At 32.5% G+C, this 14,798-nt stretch overlaps 1 protein-coding gene across 2 annotated transcripts; it reads left to right on the top strand.

Moving 5' to 3' along the window:
• Positions 1-5,402: 5,402 nt before the first annotated feature.
• Positions 5,403-11,881, top strand: LOC106366491 (respiratory burst oxidase homolog protein F). Of its 2 annotated transcripts, XM_013806091.3 has the most exons (14): positions 5,457-6,342; positions 6,428-6,587; positions 6,914-6,962; positions 7,429-7,542; positions 8,088-8,510; positions 8,866-9,252; positions 9,324-9,419; positions 9,518-9,633; positions 9,729-9,896; positions 9,977-10,136; positions 10,213-10,404; positions 10,481-10,609; positions 10,702-10,780; positions 11,053-11,881. In XM_013806091.3, exons 1-14 carry the CDS (start codon positions 5,679-5,681, stop codon positions 11,160-11,162), a joined length of 2,847 nt encoding a protein of 948 aa, XP_013661545.1. In that variant the 5' UTR covers positions 5,457-5,678; the 3' UTR covers positions 11,163-11,881. The 2 variants fall into 2 exon arrangements, with proteins under 2 accessions (XP_013661546.1, XP_013661545.1); XM_013806092.3 differs by lacking the exon at positions 7,429-7,542 and having other exon boundaries at positions 5,403-6,342.
• Positions 11,882-14,798: the final 2,917 nt, after the last annotated feature.

Raw genomic sequence — 14,798 nt, 5'->3', positions numbered from 1 at the left:
CTTTTTAGTCTCCACCAACAACACAGTATTCTTGGTCACAAATCAGACGACGCGTACAAATAAGATTCTCATGAATTTGAAGTATTTTATATTTACAACTAGTAAATTAAAAATAAATAATTGACTTAAAATTTAATAGTCATAGTGGCCTTTTACGTTTTCACCAAACGCAGTGAACGCGTCACTGCTCAAACTTGTTCTTGTTTCCAAATTTTCAGGCGCCTAAGCCGTGTAACGCTAAAAAGCTTTTGTCCACAAAAGTAGTTTCCAAGACGTGGTATATTAGTTTCATATCGTCGGTAGCGGTTGCGGGAGTCGTGATTGTGGAAGACTACCACAAGACTCGTGTTCAACGGGTCAACTTGTATGTAATCTTTACCCTCCTCTTCTTAGGAACCTCCTCTATCTTATGTTCCTTGTAAAATACTGTTTGGCTCATAAATCATAAGTCATAGTCTTGTATCATTTAACTGTTTTTAATTTAAACATCCTTTTTGAGGATTAATTTAAACATTCTTTCAACCACAAAAAAGATAGAATAACTTTTTGTTTATTTGTTGAAAAGGCATACGCTACACATGTGTAACTAATGGGTTGTTTATAAATAGTTAGTTTAACCTAAGATAATATATTTTTAATTTTGGAAAGCCATCATGAGGTCGGCTCTAGTTCAAACTTTATGTATGTGGTGTCACACCGATCGCGATCGGAGAGTTCGTATTTCTTACGTGTTTTAACATACTTTTGAAATTATGTTTTATTTACTGGTTATTTAAATGAATTACATTTTAAGTTTTCACAGAAAAACCGAGGAATTGAATCTATGAGTTTGATAGAAACCGGAGAATTAATTTTACCAACTTTTTCTAAAAGCATCATATCAAAGTAGTACAATAGAAAATTCTCTATCAAATAGTACACCAGAGACTACAATGTGAAATTGTACTCTATTTTGAAGTACAATTGAGAACAAAATTCCCAACTGAAATATTGATTCAATCAAATCTAACATATTGAAACTTCTTAAAATAAAATATTAATTTATAAGCTTGATATCTGGTATAACCGCTTTAAAATTTGATAGTCATTAACACAAAATTGTAAAACGAGAAAATGATTTATGATAAACCATTTTGTTCTTCTTTTTTTTGGCGACAAACCAATTTGTTCGTACTTTATTCCATTTGTTTTTTTTGGATCAAATACTTTATTCCATTTTTTATCGTTTTCTTGCTTTTTGCATCAAGCCAATTTTCTTGATCTAAGAAGTTATATGTTTGTGATAAGAAAGTATTTTACTAATTCTAGCTTTATGTCATCGTCTAGACTTAAATCCGCATAATCATACATTTTTCCTCGTTAGTGAAAGTTGGGAGGGTAAAAAGAACTGTAAATGTTAAATAAAATAAGCAACGACGATAAATATATAATTTTCAAAGATTTTTAATAAAAATAAATAAGATAAAAATAAATAAGATGGCATAGATCCTCTTTTGTAAGTTATAAGTAGTTGGGTCATTGACTTCGGAGATATATGGTGGGCCCCTTTTCTCTCATTGTATTGGGCCTCCATCACGTAATTTTCTTCTAGAAGCCCAGAAGTTTGGATGATACATTGTTTGTTTTGGGTTCAAAAATAAATAATATAACAGTAAGTCTATAACTTGTCGTCTATAAACATATTACAAACTTTTGACATGTTACAAAAAAAAAAAACTTTTGACTTGGTGACCATTAATTTTGGTAAGTTTATGTTATGTACCTACGTAAAGGGGAACTTTATATTCTGCAAAACATATAATCATTAACACAATAAATTAAACAAAGCAACAGTTAGAGTTTGGCTTTAATCAATAAAGGTACCTATTTTTGTAATTAACAGTTTAGTTCATCGAAAAGCACATGATAAGTCAAAATTTGAAAGCCTGAAAGTCAAGCAGGTGGGTTAACTCCCCTTAGATTTTATAATCTGCAGTTAAGGGAAAATGTTGTAAGTATATTAAGGTCTCGTATATTAATCTAAATATATTTTCTTTCAGTAGACTTCTTTTCTTCATTGCAACCTTGGAGTTCAGATGCATACTTTACTAACTCTTGGGACAAGTTATTTTCCTACGAAATTATAAAAGTTGCAGAATATAGAATGACAAAAATTCTAAATATATATATATATATATATACCCAAGTGTGTTTATATACGCAATTTCTCTCTTAAATACGAGTTTGTTAAAAACCTATGATTGTTCATCCACATAACTTTAAGAACTTGTTTAGTGGCTACATTAACAATTATATTTTATTAAATTGTAATTGGCTAAGCGTGAAAAGACAAGTTTTATTAAATTGAGGTTAGTTATGTCTGAAAATATTTCTATAGCAACTAGAATCAAGCTTGACTTTTACAATCCGATTAATTTGACAACATCTTAACATACTGCTTTAGAATATTAACTCACATATTGGAGTGATTGGTTGTTACTGTAAATACTTTAGAAACCAAAATTTAGTTCAGAATTATATATGTCAATCAATCAAAAAAAATTCTATAAAAAACCTTCAACAAAAACATTTCTAGAAAATTTAAAAATTGATATAGATAGTTTTGTTTTCAAAGTTATAGCAGAAAAATCTACGATAAATAAATCTACGGGTTAAATTTTACAGTCAAAAATATAAAGTTACAGCCCTTACCAATCACTTACCCTAATTTTCAAGGAGATGATCAACAAGTAAATCGTAAAAATTAGAACCATCGTACTCATTGGTTCTAGTATGATTCTAGTATGAGATGTCATAATACAGTTTCATTTTTCTATAAATAATAATTTTGATGTCAATTAGGGTCGAACACACATCGTAATATACGGATTAGCTAGCTTTCAAACTATCATGTGTGGCTCAGTTCATCAATCAACACAAATATTATATATATATATATATATAAGTAATTACTTGGTAGATTACGAAATTTTTTCCAAAGACTAACAAAAATAAAGGAGACAAAGTTCCTCAGTAAACGTCTAAAAAGAAACTAATTAAATATTTCTTAGATTAATCGACATTTCGTTTTGAAGTTTAGAATGTCCAATTAGTCCACATTAGTTTGTTGCTAAGTCGCAATCTTAATAAGTTCTGATTTCTACTTAGTTCATGAAGAAGTTGAAACATTGAACCACACCTGCATACATACATGAAACATAACGAAACCCACTGACTCTTGATCATAAACCAGGGTAAAAACTAAAAACTGATTAGACGCATGGAAAGTTAAATAACCTTCTAATTTGAGTTAATCACTAACCCACAGATTTATTGCTTAAATATTAAACCAATTAATCTAACCAGCTACTAATATAGCCAACATAAAAAAATAGATACTAATATATTAGGGCTGTTCTTTTGATGAACGCGGGTAGTTGCGGCAGCGACTGAAAATTTAAGCTATCACTGCTGCAAAACACAGCACCAGTGAAACACTGCCAGCCTGCTTTTCTTGACGCTGCGGCTGATCGCGAAGAGTAAATGCAATGCTGAATATTTCAACATCAGCTGCTTCCCCATATTTTGTACTTTCGACAGTTTATCAGCGTTCATTTTAATTTCCGTGCCGTTAAATTTGCTTTTCATCTTACTATAATTTTAGTCGCTACCACAACTAGCGGCGTTCACCAAAAAAGATTTATTGATGAATAGATGTATCATGTATGAAACTGCTGGAATAAAAGAAGGTTTCATTGTGTTTTTCTAACGTGTGATATACTAATCTATCATTAATCATGCTTCAGTAAATAACCAATTATACGATAAGTGGGCTCGTTATATTGAATAACCAGTGGCGGATGAAAAAAATTTAGTTGGGGGTACAATACTAAAAACAACAGAAACAAAATTGAATTGGAGGCACTTTTGTTGTTTATTCAGTAAACTAAAAGAATTTTAATCAAATTAACATAGAACATTCAAAGGAAAAAAAAAACAGTTGGGTGTACGTGACTCCCTTACCGTAGGCGTCCGTCCGCCCCCGAGAATAACACGATATTTTAATATCAGGTTCAGGTATAGTACAGTCAAAATCTTCATCAAAAAAATTGTTTTTTGACAAAAGATCTTCATCAAATTTTTCACATTTAACTTTCATACTTGCATGGAGCTTTTTGTTTTTATTTTACAACTTTAACACAGCCTAATATTTGAATTGAAATCTCTATGAAAAAAATGAAGAGGCGCACACAACCACTCGAGATATAAATTGGCATGTGTGCCTTCCTATAAATAATATATTGGTAAGCAACTCCGTGTCTTATGTGAGTATCCGCGATACAAGATTATTCGACGACCCATGAAACATACTCAGTTTGATGTAAAATATTTTGAATCACTTTAAAAATGCTGTTATCAAAATTAGTTTGCTCTTCTTAAACTAAACTCGTTTCAGTTATGAGAATATATTTGTCGTCGTCGTGGACTTGACGATATACTACATCAATCACTACAACACTTCTATCCAAAAGTTTCGTCCAAGCTTTTATTCAAAGTCGTCCCTTTTGTTTTTCTCTCAGAGATTTACAAGCACAACTTTGGCAAAAACGCGTCAGGCGAAATAGACTTAAGTAGACTTAACAGAGAGACAAATTACATTCACACAGTCACTTCTCACTTGTGTAAAACGCCATGGATACAGTAGTATACATGTCTTACATACTTCATAAAAGAGCAAACTATTAGTGATATTTACGGATAAACTTGAAAAAGGAAAAGATAAATTCTCCAAAATAGCACTAGTTTTTTTTGTCCCAGACCTTAAACCTAACACCAAATTTAGAATTCTAATTAAACTGTATAATTTCAGTATCAAAAGAATAAAAATTCATAATAAAAAGGAAATTTAAACCCTGAATTTAAAACGTAGAACCCAAACATAATATTTAACTTTCTTTGTAGTTTGATTTAGGAGCAACATGTATTTTTACAAAATAATTTGTTCTATTTTGCAAATTGTAAATTTGATGTGCTCAAGTTTAGAAGGAGAATAAAAAAAATTCTGGTAAACAAAATATAGTTTAATATTTTTGTCAATCAATAACAAAATAAAATTATAAAAAGATAAAAACATTAAAAATCAAACCGGACGCTCGTGGTCTTGTGGTAAACAGTTAACAGCTGTGAGTTTCATTGCCTCTTAGATATTTTCGGCAGATTTCCGGCTTAACTCCGGTAGACGGTCATTAGGCGGTAGTCAGATCTCTTTCGAGGACATTCGGATAAAAACATTAAAAAATCAATGTTATTATTGTAAAGTTTTTTTTTTTCAAAAAGAGTATATTGCGCAAACTTTTTGCCGGTCCAGTTCGAACCTCATGGGCCGTGTTTCCTCTCTCTTCGTCAACGTTCTGCTTCAGTGCGTTTCTCTCTTTCTCTCTCTCTAGTCTTTTTTACCTCTGCATCACTTTCTCTCTCTCTCTCTCCCCTCGCCTATAAAGCACAGATATGCACAGCGCGTGAAAAATGGCTTTCTCCACTGAGCCACGACGCGTTTGAGATCTCTCTCTCTCCCTCTCTCTCTTTCCCTCTCCTCCTTTCAAAGATTCCACCTACCAATATATATACTACTGTATATGCTACGTGTATATTCATCCTTCCCCCAACAGTTTCATCCCTAGTGTTCGCCGGATCTTTCCATGAGGCCGTTCTCCAAGAACGATCGTCGCCGGTGGTCGTTTGATTCCGTTTCCGCCGGAAAACTCGCCGTCGGAAGTGCATCCACCTCTCCCGGAACCGAATGCTCCAACGGCGGTTACGGTGAAGAGTTCGTTGAGGTCACGATCGATCTCCAAGACGATGACACCATCGTCCTTCGAAGCGTCGAGCCAGCAACCTCCATTAACATCGATATCTCCGACGAAACCGCCGGTGGTGGAGCCGGCGGGGGGATAATGACTCCGGCATCGATCTCGAGATCTCCGACGATGAAACGCACCTCGTCGAATCGGCTCCGGCAGTTCTCGCAGGAGCTCAAGGCGGAGGCAGTGGCGAAGGCGAAGCAGCTATCGCATGAGCTGAAGCGGTTCTCGTGGTCTCGTTCCTTCTCCGGCACGTTAACCTCAGCGAACCAAAACGGCGGTGGAGGAGGTATAGTGAACTCGGCGCTAGAGGCACGAGCGTTGCGGAAACAACGAGCTCAGCTAGATCGGACTCGGTCTAGTGCTCAGAGAGCTTTACGTGGGTTAAGATTCATAAGCAATAAGAACAAGAACGTTGAAGGATGGAACGATGTTCAGACCAACTTCGAAAAGCTTGCTAAGAACGGTTACATCTATCGCTCCGACTTCGCCCAGTGCATAGGTTCGAAACTCGATCATGTTCTTTTTTTCAAGAACTCGATTATGTTTTTTTCAAGAAGTTGATTTTGTTTTTTTTCTGTCCTCAGGAATGAAAGATTCAAAGGAGTTTGCATTGGAGCTATACGACGCATTGAGCAGGAGAAGGAGATTAAAAGTTGAGAAGATCAGCCACGATGAGCTTTACGAGTATTGGTTGCAAATCAACGACGATAGCTTCGATTCTCGTCTCCAGATCTTCTTCGACATGTAAGTTTCTTTTCTTTTTTTTTGAAATGGAAAAGAGAAAGTTACTTAATGATTAAGTAATGAGATTACTACTCGTAATCATGCTTTTCCTACTAATAATCATTATCTTAAAAGCTCATAATAATCATTTTACTATAAACGATCCCTCCAGATCAGTCTTCTTAATTATGATAATGGTAATTTGCATGTGTGCGGGAATTATTGTTCCTGACGATGCGTATGTTTTAATTATACTAAACTCGTTTTCTTATTACAGAACCTTTGACTTTAATTAATACGCAATCGATCATAATCTATTAATCACCTTTTCTTGTCGGAAATTACAGAGTGGACAAGAATGAAGATGGGAGAATTACAGAAGAGGAAGTAAAGGAGGTAATTAATTAAATGTTGACTAGTTTTAAAAATACTCCATATTTATAAGAAACAGACAATTAACGTCATTGATTGTGTCATTAATTATTCAGTTAAACAAATATTTAAATTTTAGATTATTCGTAAAATTCAAACTAGTTTTTTTTTATATATACTCAAAGTTAGGCGGGGATTTGGTGACCTTAAATCGCATGAAATGCTGATATACTAACCACTCCATCTATATTATAAAAATAAAAAGAAACAAAATGCGAATTTTCTTGTCCTTCGTATTTTACCAACGTCTTTAGATTCTTATCTGTAACTAAGGTGGCATGTATGTTGAAATTTGTTATTTTTTAATTGGTTTTGACTAAATATTCAAGTTGGTTTAGACCGTGACACAATATGTAATAGAGATGTCTTACTTAACATTATGAAAGGTCCTTATCCCTTTTTTTGCAAAAATGAAAATTGATTATTACAGATTATAATGCTGAGTGCATCTGCAAATAAGCTATCAAGATTGAAAGAACAAGCAGAGGAATATGCAGCTTTGATTATGGAGGAGTTAGACCCTGAAAGACTTGGCTACATTGAGGTTGGTTGGTCCCAATACTCTGTATCTCAAATATGTCACAAAATGAGAATTGAATTTTCATGCCATCACATGTTTTGTTTCCGTGCTTGCATGATGTGAATATTATAGTGCAAAAAAAGAGTTCAACTTTCGTTACACAAACCGAATAAAGTATGCCAAACCGCCGCCCATAAATAGAATTCAATACTTATATGGTTTATAAAATACAATTTTATTTGCGTTACATTATTTTCTGTTTTACTTTTTTCTACTCTTATCTCATTTGCTGACACCTAGATCCTTCTATTCAGTAGCTCAAATATTGTATAAACTTTTCCTTTCCTTTTCTAATCCATTAGCTAAAGTTTGACATTCAATAATGACCTGAATTTGTAGGTGAAGTAGTTACAACAATTAAACTATTGCAAATGTCCAATTAAGGTAGAATAGAGTTTAAATTTATTACATATCACTGTGTAAGCTTGTCCGGTTACTATCTAACTCATAAGCATTTTTGTTATTAAAGTTCAATAAGACAGATCTCATGCTGCTGTTTTCTTGTGTAGCTATGGCAACTAGAGACTCTGCTTCTACAGAAAGACACATACCTCAACTACAGTCAAGCATTGAGCTATACAAGCCAAGCATTGAGCCAAAACCTTCAAGGGTTAAGAAAGAATAGCAGAATACATCGAATGAGCTCGGATTTCGTCTACTTCATGCAAGAAAATTGGAAAAGGATCTGGGTTTTGTCTTTATGGATCATGATCATGATTGGATTGTTCTTGTGGAAATTCTTCCAATACAAGCAAAAAGATGCATTTCATGTGATGGGTTATTGCTTACTCACAGCAAAAGGAGCAGCAGAGACACTTAAGTTCAACATGGCTCTTATACTTTTCCCAGTTTGCAGAAACACAATTACTTGGCTCAGATCAACAAGACTCTCCTACTTTATTCCTTTTGATGATAACATCAACTTCCACAAGGTTAGTGAACTTATACAATAAACCCTGAAAAATATAAACTTTATTTTTTTATTTTGTTTGTTTCCATTTGATTGTTACTTTTTAGCATTTTCTTAGGGTCCCATTAGAACTTTCTTTTCGTGACTCTATAAGTCAAAAACAACACTGATTAAATACAAAACCCTCTTCGAACGCAATGTGCTGTCTGTCTAGCAAAGCTGATAATGTGGGGCTCATATTCTTTGTGCACGCACTGGAAGTTGACAGCTAAACAGCTATACTTCGCTTTCCCTTTTTGTTTCGGTTTGAAAAAGCGTTTTTAAGGGAACCTTTTTGTTTTTGTTTTAAACTCACTTATCTTTTGTGTAATGTGCAGACAATAGCAGGAGCCATTCTAGTAGCCGTGATCCTTCATGTTGGAGACCATATTGCTTGTGATTTCCCAAGAATCGTTAGAGCCACGGAATATGATTACAATCGCTATCTGTTTCACTACTTTCAGCACAAACAGCCAACGTACTTTGACCTCGTTAAGGGACCTGAAGGAATCACAGGGATTTTAATGATCATTCTGATGGCTATCTCATTCACATTAGCAACGAGATGGTTTCGACGTAACCTCGTCAAGCTTCCAAAGCCATTTGATCGTCTTACTGGTTTTAACGCCTTTTGGTATTCGCACCATTTGTTCATCATCGTCTATGTCTTGCTTGTGCTTCACGGTATCTTCCTTTATTTCGCCAAACCTTGGTATGTTCACACGGTAAGTCTCTAAACTGACTTAAAGCTCATTAATTGTTGAAAAAATGTAATATGCTTTTCTTCTTTTTGTAGACATGGATGTATCTTGCAGTACCAGTTTTACTCTATGGTGGAGAAAGAACACTTAGGTACTTCCGGTCTGGTTCTTATTCGGTTCGACTTCTAAAGGTTAGTGAATGAAACCAAAAACAGAGTACTCTGTTTTCTTTATTGTTAAATCATATCTCGATTTTAAAAATTCTAATTTCCTTTCATTTTTCCCTTAGGTTGCTATATATCCTGGTAACGTTCTGACGCTGCAAATGTCGAAACCATCTCAGTTTCGTTACAAAAGTGGACAGTACATGTTCGTTCAATGTCCAGCAGTTTCTCCATTTGAATGGTAAAAATTACAAAAACATTCTTTCTTATTAATCAAATAAATCTTTTTTTTGTAAACTAAAATAAATCTTTCTTTCTAATTTGTATTTGATTTAGGCATCCATTCTCCATTACTTCAGCTCCTGGAGATGATTATCTCAGTATTCACATTAGACAGCTCGGAGATTGGACTCAAGAACTCAAAAGAGTATTCTCTGAAGTGTGTGAGCCACCGGTTGCCGGTAAAAGCGGACTTCTCAGAGCCGATGAAACAACAAAGAAAAGGTATAATAAAAAAAATAAACCAAAGACTTAAAAACTGTAATTACCCACATTCTGATGTGTTTAGTCAAATGTTGTTACAGTTTGCCAAAGCTGTTGATAGATGGACCCTATGGTGCACCAGCACAAGACTATAGAAAATATGATGTTCTCTTATTGGTTGGTCTTGGCATTGGTGCAACTCCATTTATCAGTATCTTGAAAGATTTGCTTAACAACATTGTTAAAATGGAGGAGCAAGCGGTAATCTTTAAACTCCTTTTTTTTTCCAAACAACTAATGAAGATGTGAATTTGATAAATATATTTTACATCTACAGGATTCGATCTCGGATTTTAGTAGATCATCAGAGAACAGCACAGGAAGCAACAGTGGCAACAATGCTAATACACCGAGAGGAAAGAAAATATTAAAAACCACAAATGCTTACTTCTATTGGGTAACAAGAGAACAAGGCTCTTTTGATTGGTTCAAAGGCGTCATGAACGAAGTGGCAGAGCTTGACCAACGGGTAAAAATATTTCCTAATCACTTAGCACTTTCCTGAGAATATCAAAGTTGATTTGCTATTTTTGTGTGTTGAACAGGGTGTGATAGAGATGCATAACTATTTGACAAGTGTGTATGAAGAAGGTGATGCTCGTTCTGCTCTCATTACAATGGTTCAAGCTCTTAACCATGCCAAAAATGGAGTCGACATTGTCTCTGGCACTAGTGTACGTGATTCTTTTGATTTCTCAAAACGGTCCCCAACTTCTCATTTGTGGAAACCCCACAACTCAAAAATATTTGTGTTTTCAATTTTCAGGTCAGAACACACTTTGCAAGACCCAACTGGAAAAAGGTTCTCTCTAAGCTAAGTTCCAAGCACTGCAATGCAAGAATAGGTAACAATCACTTACCTCTATGGTTTATAGATCTTCACATATTTCAACAAAAAGAGAATATCTTTAGATTCGCTCAATTTAGTCCACACAGCTCTGTTACATTTTTATATACGGCAATGAGTTTCGACGTATTTTGAGGGCTATCTGCTTTTATGGAAGCTTTCACTCTCATGATTTGATAGAAGCTTTCACTTTCCATCACAACCAACAACAATAAGAATTAAAAAAACATCAAAATGATTCTTAAATCTTTGAATTTCTTTCTTTGACAGGAGTGTTTTACTGCGGAGTACCAGTTCTAGGCAAAGAGCTTAGCAAACTATGCAACACATTCAACCAAAAGGGTTCAACGAAGTTTGAGTTCCACAAGGAGCATTTCTAAAAGACAAGAAGGAAGAAACCTAAAGCCACTTAATAGTATAGAATCAATCTCTTCACTCCCCTTTCGCCATACATATACTTTGATACAAAGCAATTACACGTTAACACGCTGTCAAAAGTGAGTGCGTTAACGTTTAGTTCCACACGTTCTCTAGGTCTATATCCACCGAGGCATACGTGTAAATATTTAAGAGGAGAAATATATAAAGGGGAAGTTTGATAGGAGAATATACTGTAGTAACTTTTTCATGTTATATCTGTATTTAGGGTTTACTATATTGCTTGCATATCAAGCAAATCAGATAAGAGATTCTAGAAGGTGAGGGTTTGGTGAGAGAAAAGGACTGTGATGTGTAAATCCGAAGTCGTTTTCGCTTGTGGAGAAAGTGCAATACAGCTGCAGGGAACGGAGAGGATGTAAGCTGATAATGCGTTGATAAGGTCCATGTGATTAGGAAGGGAGAAGACATTTTTGGGGGATTTTTTATATTTCTTAAAGATTTCTTTTGCTCTTTTGAAAATTTCAGTGGAGTCGGTGAATGAGAGACTAGAGCTTCTAGATTATTGGGAGGATATTTTCGAAATAAGGGAATTCCAATATTTTTTTATCATTTTTATTAAATATTAATATAAGATGTACACATCAGAAAGTTTTAATATTAATTAAGTGTTTTCCTACACAAAATAAAAATAAAAATAATTATTAACATTTTAGATTTATTATTTGCTTAACAATATTTTTATTTTTATTTTTATTTAATTAAACATAAATTTAAATATATACCTAAGGACTATATTTAAAATATTTTTATATTTAAAATTATAATTTAGCTAGATTTTTACCTATTTCTTTGATTAAAATATATTAAATCAATGGTATTAGGATTAAAATATAGTAAAACTAAATAGTATTTCAAAAATCTGTAGATATTAAAAGGAAACTAATGGTATTAGGATTAGAAATTTATAATTTAAAAATTGTATAAAATTTGAAGAACTTTTGGTATTAATGTATTATAAAATAGAATTAAATAATGTTGTCAATTTTTTTTAAAAAAATATTTTTATTTTATTATTTTTATTTTAATGTTATATTTGATTAGCTTTCATTTAGTGATGGTGTATGAGGTATTACCTTGTTCTAAAAAACTTACCAAAATAAATATTAAATATTAAATGTAAACGTTTACTTCATAATCAGCTTCAAACTATGTTATTAATTTTACTTATTTCTTTTATATCAGCTTCAAACTAGATGATAACCAGCGCACGTGTGCGGAGTGAGTTTTTATAATAATATTTATTATTAAATGGTTTTAAAATTTATTTTTTCTTCAAGATTTAAATATATGTACCCAACAAAAAAATATCCAAACCGACTCGAAATTTTGAAATACCCGAATGAGTTCTATACCTTTATTCTGAAATACCCGATACGAATCCGAACGTGTATTCGAACGTCCATCCCTACGATATATGATCATTTGTATCTTGCTTGAATAAAAAAAGTTAAACTATTGATCACAAAATTTTCAATGTGGGATTTACCATTTTTAGTAATTTATAATTGTTTTTAAAAATTCAAAATATAACATATAAGAAAAAATATAATTTTTTTATTATATGCTTAATGTGATTTTTAATATCTTTTAATAGTATAAAATTAAACGGAAAAGGGAGAGGTTCGAAAAATTGTTATCAAATATGTATTATTCATAATCATTAATTGCCATATATATGTTAATCATATTAGGTAATTCCGTAGCTTTTATTTAAGAAAATAAAAAATAATATTTTGTACACTATTACTTAATTTGATAGTTAGTTTAATAAAAATCATAGTATATGTTTATATGGACCAACTTGTTTTCGTAACAATTATAAGAATCATTTTCGTGATGACATATGACTACAAAAATATGTTGTAACGCTCCAGAATTAATTTATAGGAGATTTCTTTTATATCTTTCTAATTAAAATGAATATGGTGATGTTACATAAACAACCTTAAAAATCACTTATCAAATAATGTCCAGAGAAGTTTTAGTTGACATAAATTGTTTCTTTATACTATTGGCACCAAGGTCAAATAGATCTAAATTTATTAGCTGCTCTTTTTAGACTAATAATTTGATTATTTTCGCAGTTTTTTTTCAGTTTAACTAAATCACAATTAGTTAACATAATCATCTTAACAGATTACTTTATTGTTTAACCTGTGGCCCAATTAATCCTACATGAATAAGTCTGCAGATTATAATTAAGGACATGTTTAAGTTTTAGTCAGGTTAAACTATTGGGAAATTTAAACGAAATGTATTTATATTAGTTAAGTGTAATTTGGTTAATTTGGGAAAAAAATTGTAGATAATTGATCAAATTAGAAGTATAGGGAGACAATAAAAATACTAACAAATATGAGTGCATTGAGTGTTCTTGGAGACAATTGATGTCAAGTGTTTCTGAGTTTTGTAAATATGTTACAACTAAAATATTGATAAAAATAAAAGTTAAGGAAAAGTTCCCAAAAGAAATTTATTTGAAACTGTCAGATAACTTTGATATATTTAAATATAATTGTTTAAAAATAATAAAGCATATATAATTAGAATATTAATGTTTTATTACTTAAGAAACTTTTACAGTTTTACAAAGATAAAAATGTGCTTAACCTTTTTAAAATGTCATCCCTTCTGCAAACATGCTTTTCTTTATTCTCCTCATTTGAAAAAAACATATCATATAAAAGTGGAATAAAAGTAAAATATAGGGTAAAATATGATATTCCTCTATATTTTACTTTATAATAGATTAACACCATTGGAACAAAAGTTACACTATAATAGAGTTATTCTATTTTAGTGTAAATTATAGAGAAAAAAATAGTCTTCTTGGAGATGGTGTGACTTAGATGAGTGAGTTTGTATATAATAACTCTCTGTCACCGCGAAATAGTATCATTTCTGTATTCAAGGTTTGTTTCAGAGACCCAAAAAGGGCTTGTTTACTTCCTTCTCTTAAGGATTACCAACAAAGGATTTGCCAAATTCTAAGCTCAAATCCAAGTTCAAATCTCCAAATCGTTATTACTTCTGAACCACTAAGCCCATTTGTTTTTCAAATATCCTAAATGAGTAAATGTATGACCCGTTTGATAAGTGGGTCCATCCAATACTGGTCTTTGGGTGGGAAAGTGGACTAGTTCTAATGTTGCAATTCGGACCAATCAAGTACTAAAACTTCAAACCAGACTTTGTAAGATTTTCACCTTTTATAAAGCTGATTTCAGATTTTTTGTTAATTATGAACTCAAGTTTGCACTGGCTGATTAGATTTGCAGCAGCCATATATATGTTTTTGAAATAGGTCAAGCACATCAAAATGTTTTTTCTCTTTCGATAGTTAAAATGTGTCAGTAATCAAAGAAAAGACTAACATTGGAGGTTCGTAGATGACAGAGTTTGAACCATTGCGCCACTGACTAACGACCTCCACAACTCTTGGTTGCAAATTATTCGTCGACGTTAATTAACTAATTGAACAACAATTAACCATTTAATTTAGCATACTTCCAATTGGTTGATTTCAGATGTCTTTTTCTCATCTGATTTTCATCCTTCTTTCAATAACGTCTGAC

This window comes from Brassica napus, chromosome A9 (genome assembly GCF_020379485.1).
Source record: "Brassica napus cultivar Da-Ae chromosome A9, Da-Ae, whole genome shotgun sequence".
Classification (NCBI taxonomy): domain Eukaryota; kingdom Viridiplantae; phylum Streptophyta; class Magnoliopsida; order Brassicales; family Brassicaceae; genus Brassica; species Brassica napus.
Note: the sequence above shows the minus strand (reverse complement) of the source record. Positions and strands in the feature narration are given on the sequence as shown.